General features: G+C 30.1%; 1 protein-coding gene across 1 annotated transcript; it reads left to right on the forward strand.

Moving 5' to 3' along the window:
- The first annotated feature begins 396 nt into the window (after positions 1-396).
- LOC105366668 (calpain-D) lies at positions 397-12,914 on the forward strand. Its single transcript, XM_011505190.1, has 16 exons — positions 397-491; positions 2,090-2,242; positions 2,382-2,752; positions 3,466-3,610; positions 4,359-4,703; positions 5,401-5,801; positions 6,517-6,965; positions 7,066-7,263; positions 7,500-7,736; positions 7,913-8,305; positions 8,725-9,026; positions 9,656-9,692; positions 10,049-10,374; positions 10,867-11,209; positions 11,626-11,804; positions 12,504-12,914. Exons 1-16 carry the CDS (start codon positions 397-399, stop codon positions 12,682-12,684), a joined length of 4,155 nt encoding a protein of 1,384 aa, XP_011503492.1. The 3' UTR covers positions 12,685-12,914.

A 12,914-nucleotide genomic window follows, 5' to 3' on the forward strand; every position in this document is an offset into this window, starting at 1 on the left:
CACTCTCATCCCTCGTTCCCTTCTCTCACGCACTCTAATCGCTTTCCTCTCACTTCTCACCAGACACCTCACTCCACACTCCTCACTTCTCACTTCTCACTTTTCACTTTTCACTTCTCACTCCCCTCCTCTCGTCTTGTCACATCGCGCCTACTCTCCTCTCCCCTCCTCGCCAATCCTCCCTCTGCTCTTCCCCTCATCATTCGTCATGCTCTCTCTTCCTTTTCTTTAGCCCATTTACACTGTAGGCTCACACGCCTGTGTGGGAAAATGGCGGTCCGAGAACATATGAGAAAGAATAGCGAACTGATCGTTGAACGGTTTCAGGAAAAACAGCATCGAATTCGCGTTTGAACCTCTGACAATGTCTGATAAAATAGTCAAGTTTTCTCATGCATGGATGCCAAAAACATCAAGCTAAAGGCCAGTCACATTAAGAAAGATCCCCTCCTGCAACCGTACTGCCCCACCATCGACTGCAACCGCGAAAAGTGAACTCAGTGCAGTTAGAGCCTATAGGTACCTCTACGCCTTGTAATTTTAGACTTGGAAGTGATTGTTGATGAACGAGAAAGTATATCTTCATCTCGCTCCTAATTGGATAGCCTATTATCAATTAGCCTTGTCTCTCCAGCTTCCTGCATACATTGGATGATGTTGTGTTAGACTTGTAATGTGACGGGGGTAGGTTGAGATTGGTCGCAGAACGAGAGGGATGGCGACGGTCAGAGTGCTGCAATGTTTTGCTAATGTACGATAGCTACGAGGCAAGGAAACATTAAAGAGACCGTTCTATTAATATTAAATCGTACCTTCTCCACCTTGCGAGTGTGTCAAGTAAAAATAATTGAACGATTTTATTGTTATTAAACTCAGAAATCGGTGCGTTAATGTGCGTGCTCATATTTTATATTTTACTTACAGCTATGAATCGATATAAATGTATTTGTAAACAAAAACAAATATTACCATCTTTACTATTCTCTTTCAGTATCAACTATAACTTTGAAATATCACTTCTATAAATATCTTTTTCTTTTTAATGACTGATGACCAAGTGATTTCATTAAATATCCCAAAATGATTTAAATATTGTGAGTTCTTTCTCTAACGTAATATGCACTAAACTTATAGAAATTTTTATAGAATAAGTAATTAACATTATCGATCTTTTCTATATTTTTAAATGCAACGTTTTAACCAATGTATAAAGTTTTTGTAAAAAAATCAAACTATGATTAATAATACAAATTTTAATATTGTCATTTTAAAATTTAAATTTATATTTTGTGATATAATTTATGAACAGATAAATGAAAATTGAGTTTTGTAGAATGTAATACAAATCTTACTTTTTGACAATAACTAATTTATTTAAAGGTTTATTATACTTGTACGTTTAAATATATCAATATACCCATAATATAACTTGCCCATGTTTAAATAAATTATCATTAATAATATATTGTTACCAATATTAAAATGATTTCATAAAATTATTAAACAGCTTCTATTTTTACATTATTTATTATTTTATATAAGAACTATAAAATACTTTGTATAATTTGTTATTTATTTTCAATATAATAACATATCAATTCATTAAAATATGGTTACAAATATCTATGTTATAAAAATAAAAGTAAAAATATAAAATCGAAGTTTTTTAATTTATAAATATAGTCCGTCAGTTTAGTTGAATTATATTTTTTTGATTATATCAATTAATAATATTTTTTTTTATGAAAATTAAGTTTTGATTATATTAAATATGTCATGAATTATTTAAAAAATATTCGAAATCTTTCAATTTAAGTTAACTTTATTCAAACTTTTTATTTCAAGGAAGAAAGAGCCATGTCTACATATGGAGAATGGGTTCGATTGCTTCGGTGCTTCAGTGGCATTGCTCGGAGTGCTCTCTGATAAACCCAACTGAGTCTCTCCAATGTACAAGATGTGGCTTATCTCGTACAAAAAACAATGAGAGAGCTACGTCGACTTATCTTTTTATTCCCGATTCCTTGACCTACTGCCCAGATAGCCCAAGATTAAACAATGAAATATATTTGTCCTCAAAATCATCCAGCCCTCCTATACTTCTACCAAAGCATCTGACCTCATTAAATCATACTCACATTAATTTCAATACGTCAGCTACCCTAAAGCTAAAGAATTCAATAAAAGTATTATCTATACCAGCACTACAACAAAACCAATACGAAACTTATATTGTACTAAGGTATATAATTCTACTTTTGTAAAAATAATTTAATTGATTTAGTTTATTAATAAATTATTAATAATATTAAATAAATGAAATATTTTTGTACTAATTAAAATAAAAAACTATTATAGTGATATTAAATTTTTATTGGTAGTGATAAAAGAAATAGTACAAACCAGCGAAGAAATTCCTGGTCAGGAATAGGTGAAAATAGATCTTCAGTTAAAAAGACATCATCATTACCATCACTAATTAATCAATGGACATGTATTCGCTGCTTACTAGATAATTGCTGTAGAGCAACCCCAATTTGTACAGCATGTGGTGCTAGTTCATCAATATCACAAACGCAAACTACTCAGATAGGAGTCAGAAAATGTCGAAGGTTAAATACAACAAAAAATAATGGATTAAGGACACAACTTGATCTTGTGACTAAAGTCACTAGTGGATCTGTCACACGAGTTTTGGATACAAGTAGTAATGGGAAAATTTTAATAGAGCATAGTATCAAAAAGTCACAAGGTATGAATGGGAGACAAATACCTTAGATTTAAATTTTCAGAGATAAATATGATATTTATAATTTATGTATTTAAGAACAGCTTTAATCTACAATTTATAATTTCATTAAACAATAGATTGTAATTTTTTATTTTGATAATAAATTTTGCAAAGTGTGAGTAATTATTTTAATTTAAAAATAAAAATAAGTAATTTTATATTATTTAATACATTTTTTTTTAATTCATTAAAAGATTTAATTGTTAGTAATATGCGCTTAATTTGTGGAATAAGTTGAACAATTTAACAGTGAAATCTTTAAAAGTTTACTGTTTTTCTATGCCAATTTTGATAATAAACAAATAATTTCATACATCTTAATACATGAATATTATACACACAACTAATAAAAGATAATTAATTTTTGCATTAACTTTTGCTCTGTTTTATTGTAAATTAGATTAAAAATTCACTTTATACAGTTATAAATTGAAAATATATGGCGAATAAGAAAAAATGAAATTTAAGATGTCTATATTTCTATTATGAAATAGAAAACCCAAAAATTAGAATTAAAATAGATGTAGATATTATACTAAAAAATTTTTTAAATCTTGTGTAAAAGATTAATTATTTTTCTCTTTTTTTTCATATGTAAAAATTGCAGTTTCTAAGAAAAATGTTCTTTTAACAAGAAAACAAACAAGATACTAATCAGTGGTTTCATCCTACAGATATGGCTCAGTTGAAGAGTATCGATCGTAGTGAACAAACACACGACAGCGGCAACAATCGTAAAGATTGGACACTAGCACCGATCGAAACATTACATTCCAATCCATCAGCCAGTTACATCGATTCCAGCATCAATAATCCAAGGTTCTTCAATTTAATTTATTATTGATCCTTATTTTATTTAAAGTATTTATAACATGTACAACGAACTTTATTGATCATTCATTTGGCGGAAGTCGTAACACTTTTTTTTCTTTTTATAATTACTATTACAATTTTCTATTTTATATTGAAAAATGTAAATAATTAAAAAATATATACAATTTATAATTATATTTAGATATAAAAATAAAAAATATTTTATAAAAATTAATATATATGTATACATTAAGTGTACTTAAAATATAGACATTTAAATCTGATAATGAAGATGTATTTCTATTTTTTTTTAAATTATCTTATTTATTTTTAACTTACAAAACATTAATAAGATATATGTAATACGTCCATGAAAAGTGATGAAAATTTAAAATGATGAATCATATTCATTCATAAACTTATATAATTTCTGTATTACTATGTGATCAATTAAATTCAATTAAATTTTGCCTATTCAAGATAGAATCTTCACAATTTCGTCGGGAAATACTTTTTTAAATAAAATTTGCTTTCTAATTTTTATATTTAATTATATCTATGATTTAATACGTTTAATAACATCAAGTTTTATAATAATACTACAATATAGTTATTTCTACGCAGTGAACACATCTTATACTCCCAACATTATTCTTCTAATAGGCAATGAGTCAGTCCTCATAAAAATTGCTTTGCATGAAGTTCCTTGGATGCAGGGTCAGTATACAAATATTGGTGGGTTTATCAATTACAGCCATCCGTCACAACGGTCACCAAAGCGCCACAGCCTATCGATATATGAACGAGTAAAGTCGAAGGTAAGTCGTTCACTGTCAAACGGGGCAGTCATGCAGAAGCTTCCCTCAGATGTCAATGATCCCGCTACGAGACCTACGAGTTTAATCGTTACGGAAATGAGCCAAGTAGTAGACGAAAGTCTCTGGAGCTGTGACAACTGCACCCTCGATAACGATCCGGGGCTCGAACAATGTGAAGCCTGCGAGGCTCCTAGGAGTCCCGCCCCCTGTAGCGGCGTCGTCATCAGCGTGCCCGCTTGGGAGCCTAGAACGCTATCATTCGCGGGTCCACTACCTTATCGGTAAGTTGAGCATTTCAATCCCTATTTAGGAGTATTATATTTATTCAATTAAAATTTATTTGCAAACAATTAAAATTTATTTACAAACAATTAAAATTTATTTACAAACAATTAAAATTTATTTACAAACAATTAAAATTTATTTACAAACAATTAAAACAATTAAAATTTAAAATTTATTTGCAAACAATTAAAATTTATTTACAAACAATTAAAATACCATTTTATTGTGAGTTATTTTGTAATGGACAATGCCAACTTAAGCTATATTGGTAAAATTTATTATCGCTGAGTCAATTATAAAATTCCTTATTGCAGGTTTTATTTAAAGTTGAATCGAACTAATATTTATTTGAATTTATGATAAATACGATATTTCATATTCGAAACAAAAATTTAAATGTGTTATAAAAACAATATTATAGGTTTAATAAATATGGAAAATACTAAGATTAATATATGTATTAATATATATTTGTGTGCTTTAATAAGTTATAGTAATAACAAGAGTAAAAAATAATTATAGATAATTATAAACTTACATAAATATAGACCTGTTTTAGAAATGGTGTATTAAGCAAATATCTAAAATATTATTACATGTAGTATTTTTGACACTGAAATACTTTGACTAATATTTTTTGGATTTCTTACATTGATAGCCTATAAACTTTCAATTTCTATTCGTTTGTTGCAGGAGGTCATTTTCAGATGTAGATTCTGTGGTGTGTGTAGCACAGCGTAAAGCATCGAATCGGCGGAGTTTAAACGATGATGAGCCACCGGCAGTGCCACCGCATTCAGGTGGTTTCAACGGTTCTAGACACAAGCATACATGCATTGGTATTGGAGAGTCAGATATGCCACCGCCACTTCCCAAGAAACAGGGCGCTCGAATGCTTGGTGCCAATCAACAGCAGGTCCGTAATTTGCCCGCTCCTTCAGAACATATGCTCAATCCCCTCAAGCGCATGTGGACTTGCAAAAAATGCTCGTATGCATATAATCCTCTCTGGTCGTCAGGCTGTGATATCTGCAATTCTTCGAGGTCACCTCCCACATTGGCCCAACCTAGTTCAATCACATTAACTAATCCTGGTAATTCTCATTATCATAATCATATATTGCAGTGTATTTAAATATCTCGGATATATTATTATTAGAAAATAGAACCATATGAAAAGATAGATTTTTATTTAATACACTTGCGATAAAAAGTGTTTTTCTTAATCTTGAAATTATATATTTTCGGATTTTAATTATAACAAGAATAGTGATTGCCTTTATTGGAATAACAATTGATATTGACACTTACTTTATAGAAATGTGTCATCTTTAAATTACTATTGAAATCAAATATTTTTATGCTTAAATAAATATGATTCGCAAATGTAATAAATTTAATAACATTGTATAAAAATCAAATTTTAATAATGTATATAATATTTATAGATACATAAATAGTTTTATAGTATTTCTTTTTCTTCTAAATTAAACTAGTTTTTAAATTCACTTAAAAGTTCATTTGAAAATTGAGTAGTAAAAATAATTTTTATATTTTAAATCTATAATAAAATAATATTTATATACTAGATCATAGGTGATTTATAATTATGCAAAGTATTATGTTTCAGTATATTAATACAAATAGTCAATGACTAATGTTACAATTGAAAATTTGATTAAATTCGAGAAAGCACGTGTATAATTTTATTAAATTGCCCACAAACGAAATGCATTATAGTTTTCACAGCAGATAGACCACGAAAAGTTAAAAGATGAATTTTATATAAAAATATTTCTAAAATTGTAGTCATTCTCTTGTCTCGAAGCTCCATGAATCAACAAGAAAGACTCATTGAACGGCGAGGGGGGAACTTTTCAGCGGGCAAAAATGGCACATCTCGCAATCAATTGGAATCACCGATAGCTATATCACAGGATAGTGTGCGCTATGTCCCAACCAAGGCTGCTACTCTAGCTACTGCTGAATCCGATTCGGAGGATCAATCGGAGGTACCTTTGCCTTCATGGACATGTAAAAAATGCACCCTTGTAAACCTAACATCACGAGCTACCTGTGAAGCCTGCGGAGGCTCGAAGCTACGTAGCATTAATTTCCACCTTGAGGACCCAACACTACGCAAAGGTGAGTGCTGGATCTGCCCTTCCTGCACACTGCGCAATCCTCTCACTGCGCAAGTTTGTAATGCCTGTAAAAATCTGGCTGATTTTCTGGAATTGCCGAAGGAAATTAAAAATGCAAGTATACAGCCTCATCAACAGCAGGTACCTGTTGATCATTATTCTGTGCACCTTGAGGTTCAAGATAAATACAGTGAATATAATTACTTATTAAAAGGTATCGCAGAGGAGCCCCAGTCCAAGGTTGACTAATGTTATAGCTGCAACGGTTACTAATCCCATTCAAAAAATGATTACTCCAAGGCACAGGAACTCTGTCAAAAAGAATGGATCCAGTGGATCAATTACTAATGCTACCAATGCTGCTATTGGTAATGATAAAAAACATTTTAAAAACAAGGACTTGAGTGCGCAGGTACGTTTTTTTCATAAAATTTTTAATATTTTTTAAATTCAAATTTATAAATTACTTGGTTCCTTCAAAGAATTTAATATTTATATATTTGTATACATAGATTATTATTTTTAACTTGATAATATATATAAGATTATTAAAACTACTATTTTTTCTTGCATCATAATTTAATTGCATCATAAAAATATAAATTTTAATTATATCATAATTTGATTATAACATAATTTATTTAATAGTGGCAATGTAAGTTGTGTACGTATGACAATAAGAGCACAAGCGGCAGCTGCGAGATGTGCCAAAATTCTAAAAGCTTATCACAAGCTGTCGGAGATAGAATGCGAATCCATCAAGAACCTAGTGCTAGTACTCTGAGGATACAGCGTCAAGAAAGTGTCATTATGGAAAATCTGCGTCAGATCGAGGAAAGAGAAGCTCTCGAGAAATGGGAAAGAATCGTTAGATACTGCAAGGAGGTGAGATATATTTTTAACACATTAACTACGAAATGTTTATGAAATTAAAAATCTTAATATCTTAGTTTTTACAGCTATTATTTATAAATATTTTTCATTTGATATAGAATATTAAACAACTTGCTCTTGCTCTTGTATAACGTTACATTAAATAGTGAGTGTTCTATTATTTTTAGACAAATGAGCCCTTTGTGGATGATTCCTTCCCTCCAGCACCCAAATCTCTCTACTATAATCCTCTGGATTCAAAAGATAATCACGTCGTCCAATGGAAGCGACCATACCAAATTACTGTTGACCCCAGCGTGGATTCAATGCTACCCTGGGCAATTTTTCGTACACCATTGCCCTCTGATATATCCCAAGGAGTCCTCGGTAACTGTTGGTTGTTATCGGCTCTCGCAGTTCTTGCCGAAAGTGATGAACTTGTGAGGCGTGTTCTTGTAATGAGGCAAACTTGTCCTGAAGGTGCTTACCAGGTTCGACTTTGCAAAGATGGTAAATGGACCACCGTCCTTGTCGATGATCTTCTGCCTTGTGACAAAAGGGGACATCTTGTTTACTCTCAGGTATAAGTTCAGCTTTAACGACGATTGCAACTACAAAAACAAATTAATTTTTTTTAAAATGTACAATACCTTATTGTTTTAACGATAAAAAATGTAATTATATATTAGTGAACTAGTAGCAAGTGAAATAGTATACCAAATATTAATAAATTTTTTTAAAGAAAAAATGTTCAATTATTGTATATTTTAAGTCAACTAAACTTTTCTACATTATTTTAAGATCATTGTATTGTTTCACTACTTATGTTAATCTTAATTAAAAATAAATCATAATGGATCTAAGTTAGCAATAAATTACCAATATGTTTTGTATTATAGACATGTTATTTATAGAGCAAAAAGAAAAACAATAGTTAAAAGAAACAATTGTTTTAGAAAATTAGAGAATAAAAATGTAGCTAAATGCGTCTTACATTTAGGCTAAAAGAAAACAGCTATGGGTGCCTCTAATCGAGAAAGCTGTAGCTAAACTTCACGGTTGCTATGAGGCTCTCGTTTCTGGACGGGCAATTGAGGGTCTCGCGACTCTAACTGGAGCTCCTTGTGAAAGTGTGCCTTTGCAGCCGTCAGCATTACCGAGTGAGGACGAGCTTGATAAGGATCTCATTTGGGCTCAGCTACTTTCCTCGCGGCAGGCTATGTTTCTTATGGGTGCGAGCTGTGGTGGTGGAAATATGAAGGTTGATGAAGACGAATACCAAAAGAAGGGCTTACGACCAAGGTTAAATTTCTTATACATCGTCTTCAATTTAACTTACAACCTTTATTTTATAAACTTTTTACATTTAATCAACTCCAATATTAAGACTTTCTCTCCTACTCTTTATTAGAGTAAGAAATTAAGTTTTTTAACGACGTTTTTAACTTAAATTAATTATTAATAAAAATATCAATTTTTAATTTATAGTTTGTCAAATGTAATAATTTTTTAACATCTTATTTTAGTTAATGTGTTCATCCAATACATTCAAATACAGTTTGTAAAATAATGGAAAATTTGAAAGTATTATAAATGAAATATAAGAAAAAAGTAAGTTTATAGAAGTTTTAAAAACAAGTTTCAATATAATATGTAAACCGAAATACATTAAATTATTCACTACATTATTTATAAATAATTAGTTATCTATGAAATTATTTTATATAAATTTTTTTTAATTGTATCCTACAAGTTTTATTGAATTATTTATGAGGTTATTAGAAAAAGGTTTTTAAAATATAGAACTTATAAAAAAGAATTTGATATTTAATTAAAATTTAAATTAACTACCAATATACAATAAATTAATTGGCTATATTTAAATTGTATATTTTCATTTTCATGTTAATTTTTATTTTAATATTTTTCAGACATGCATATTCTGTATTAGATGTTCGTGATGTGCAAGTAAGTTCATAAAGCAGAAAACTAAGCAATGTGGCAGCGTGATTCGGCAAAAAGATAAATTTCCGAACAGGCCTGATTAAAAAATACTTTTGTCATTTCATACTGAAAATGTAAAACGTTAAAGTAAAAAATACCAAAGGACAAAATTATATTCTAAATCTATAATTATCTTTATCGATGTAGTTGTGTCCTTAGCTTTCTACACCTTCGTATCCTATGATAATTTCAAATGATTAAAAGTATTTTAAAGTCAACCCGTTGAAACCCTTTATCCTTTTGACGAGTAACCTCAATTTTATAGTTGAACATGAACACAGTAGGTGCGTATCTAAAGCAAAACTTTAATTGTATTACAGGGAATTAGGCTGCTCCGACTGCGAAACCCTTGGGGACACTATAGCTGGAAAGGCGAGTGGTCGGACGATAGTCCTATTTGGACAATCCAGTTGCGTGAAATGTTGATGCCACACGGCGCTTCGGACGGAGTCTTCTGGATATCTTTCGATGATGTACTTAGATACTTTGATTGCATCGACATTTGTAAGACCCGTGTAGGTTGGAGTGAAGTCAGACTACGAGGAACCCTACCTCCCTTGTCGTCCCTTAGTCATTTGTCATGTGTACTACTAACGGTGCTCGAACCCACCGAAACCGAATTCACCCTTTTTCAAGAGGGCCAGCGGTAATTAACTTTCATTAATTTTATTGAAATTTAGATTATAAATTACTTCCTAAGAATAATATTTTTAAGAGCATTTATCAGTTATGAGAACTCTCAAATTATATGATCTATAATATATCACTATTTACTATTATAATTGAGAAATTCTTATAATTTTCTGTTTTATAAAAAAATTATTCTATTTTTTATTTTAATTGCTGTTTCTGCTTTAAAAAAATTCAATTTACTGCAAAAAATTTTTCTAAAAAAAATAAAAAATTGTTGAAGTTGTCTTATTAATTTGTACAATATCAGCATATATAAAAATTACTGACCTGAATGATTGGTTAATTTTTTTAATTATTGAAATATGAAATTGAATAGTGATTTATTATAAAAAATATTTAAATATTTACTTGATATCTTATTTATGTATGCATCAATTATTTTTTATTTTGTACTTAAAAGAGCTTAATTTTTGTAGTTAGAAAAATCTATTCTCTTTACTTGTAGAAATTCGGAAAAGTCGCAACGATCGCAGTTAGATTTATGTGTAGTTGTATTTCGAACACGATCACCAGCGGCTCCTGAGATCGGCCGACTCGTGGAGCACAGTAAGCGTCAGGTGCGTGGCTTTGTCGGGTGTCACAAAATGCTCGAGCGTGATCTTTATATCGTTGTCTGCCTTGCTTTCAACCATTGGCATACTGGTATGGAAGATACTTCCAGTTACCCCGAGTATGTGCTAGCAATACACAGTTCTAAAAGGCTCCTTGTTGAGCAGATTTCACCACCAGCTTTTGTACTCGCTGACGCCATCATTAGCCTTACTCTTGCTAAGGGCCAACGTCATGAGGTCAATATTAATAAATTTTTTTTCATTCCAAATTTAATTTTAATCAATAAAAAAATAATACGCTTGTAGGAACGTTGCAAAATTAATAACTATAGATAGAATATTAGATTTTAAGATGTATTAATCAACAACAGTTAAATTTTAATTCTTATAATAAATTAAGAGCAAGAATAATATATATTTTGGTGTAAAATGTTTTATCGTTTGTTTTAAAATTTCAATGAAAATGTGCTATTTTATGAAAATTTCCACTTAAAAATATATTAACACAATATTTAAAGAATATACGCAACTATACACATCAACATTATTTTATTATAAAAGAAAAGATTAACTTGATTATAAAATCAAAACATTTTCGTAAATATAATTAAATATAAATAAAATGGTACGTGTGTTAAAACATAATTTTACAGGGAAGAGAAGGTATGACCGCTTATTATCTAACCAAAGGTTGGGCTGGTTTGGTTGTTATGGTTGAGAACCGCCACATTAATAAATGGATTCATGTAAAATGTGATTGCCATGAAAGTTATAACGTTGTATCCACACGGGGACAACTTAGAACTGCAGATAGTGTTCCTCCACTTCATCGGTAGGATATATACTTACATATTTCGTGATAATAAATTTTACTAAATATATATACACGTATTTTCAAATATATACATAACCAAGCTGTTCTTTATTATTAATAAAATAATATTAATCGGCCATGTCATTAAAAAATAATAACAGTAACTCAGAATAAAATAAATTGTAATCTAAACAATAACAACAGTAATAATATTAACAATATTAATAATAAAATCAATGATAATAAAAGATAAATTATGCTTCTTAATTAATATATACGAGTCAGTGTAATTCAGTATATTATTTGATATCCATTATATGGATCCATTTTATCATTCAAATAATTATGAAAAGAATTATTAAAATAAAAAGATATTTACATTAGTGAAATTGTAAAAATAGCTAAAATTTAAAAAATTAAAATGAATTCTAACAAATACTATCACTGATTAGGTTACAGTAAGACAAACATTATTATCGTTCGGATGTAATTTAAAATATCAGATTATAATTAATTTACATGTAAACAGTTTTAAAAATTAAAAAGAGTTATAAAAGAGGTTCTATCATTTAAAAATGATGTAAAATTATAAAATACATAATAATAAGTATTTTATATCTCATGTAAATAGTAGATTAACCGTCATAGAAAGACGATATTTTGGTTGAAAACCTCAAAGTTCTTCGTAATTAAAATGGAATTCTTGGACGTTTACAGGCAGGTAATAATAGTATTAACTCAACTGGAAGGCAGTGGCGGCTTCTCGATAGCGCATCGTTTAACGCATCGACTGGCGAATAGTGGGAATCTTCATGATTGGGGTCCTGCAGATACCCAGCACTGTCCACCCATCGATACGCAAGTCGAAGGACTTCATAGTCCTCGATTGATAACTTGAAAGTACACTACTGAAAGGACAGTTTCGAATAGAACACGCAAACGACATACTCGGCGGACGTTTGTAGGATATACCAAAGTTTTAAGATGAGCACACGACTGTAGGTGTAGATTTAGATGCTGTAATAGACCATTTATTAACTGACATTTTATTGTATAATAATGGCAATTACTATCAGAGATCAGGCTCTCATAGTTCAGGGCACTCAAATATCGTAAGTAGTATACAAA

This window comes from Ceratosolen solmsi, unplaced genomic scaffold, assembly GCF_000503995.2.
Source record: "Ceratosolen solmsi marchali unplaced genomic scaffold, CerSol_1.0 scaffold10, whole genome shotgun sequence".
Classification (NCBI taxonomy): domain Eukaryota; kingdom Metazoa; phylum Arthropoda; class Insecta; order Hymenoptera; family Agaonidae; genus Ceratosolen; species Ceratosolen solmsi.

Bases quoted from the DNA above. Each gene is read 5' to 3' on its own strand.
- LOC105366668 (XM_011505190.1), top strand. From the start codon at position 397: ATGGATGCCAAAAACATCAAGCTAAAGGCCAGTCACATTAAGAAAGAT. The intron at 2,243-2,381 runs GTATATAATTCT...TTTTATTGGTAG, and splicing joins GAAACTTATATTGTACTAAG to TGATAAAAGAAATAGTACAA. The intron at 9,027-9,655 runs GTTAAATTTCTT...AATATTTTTCAG, and splicing joins AAGAAGGGCTTACGACCAAG to ACATGCATATTCTGTATTAG.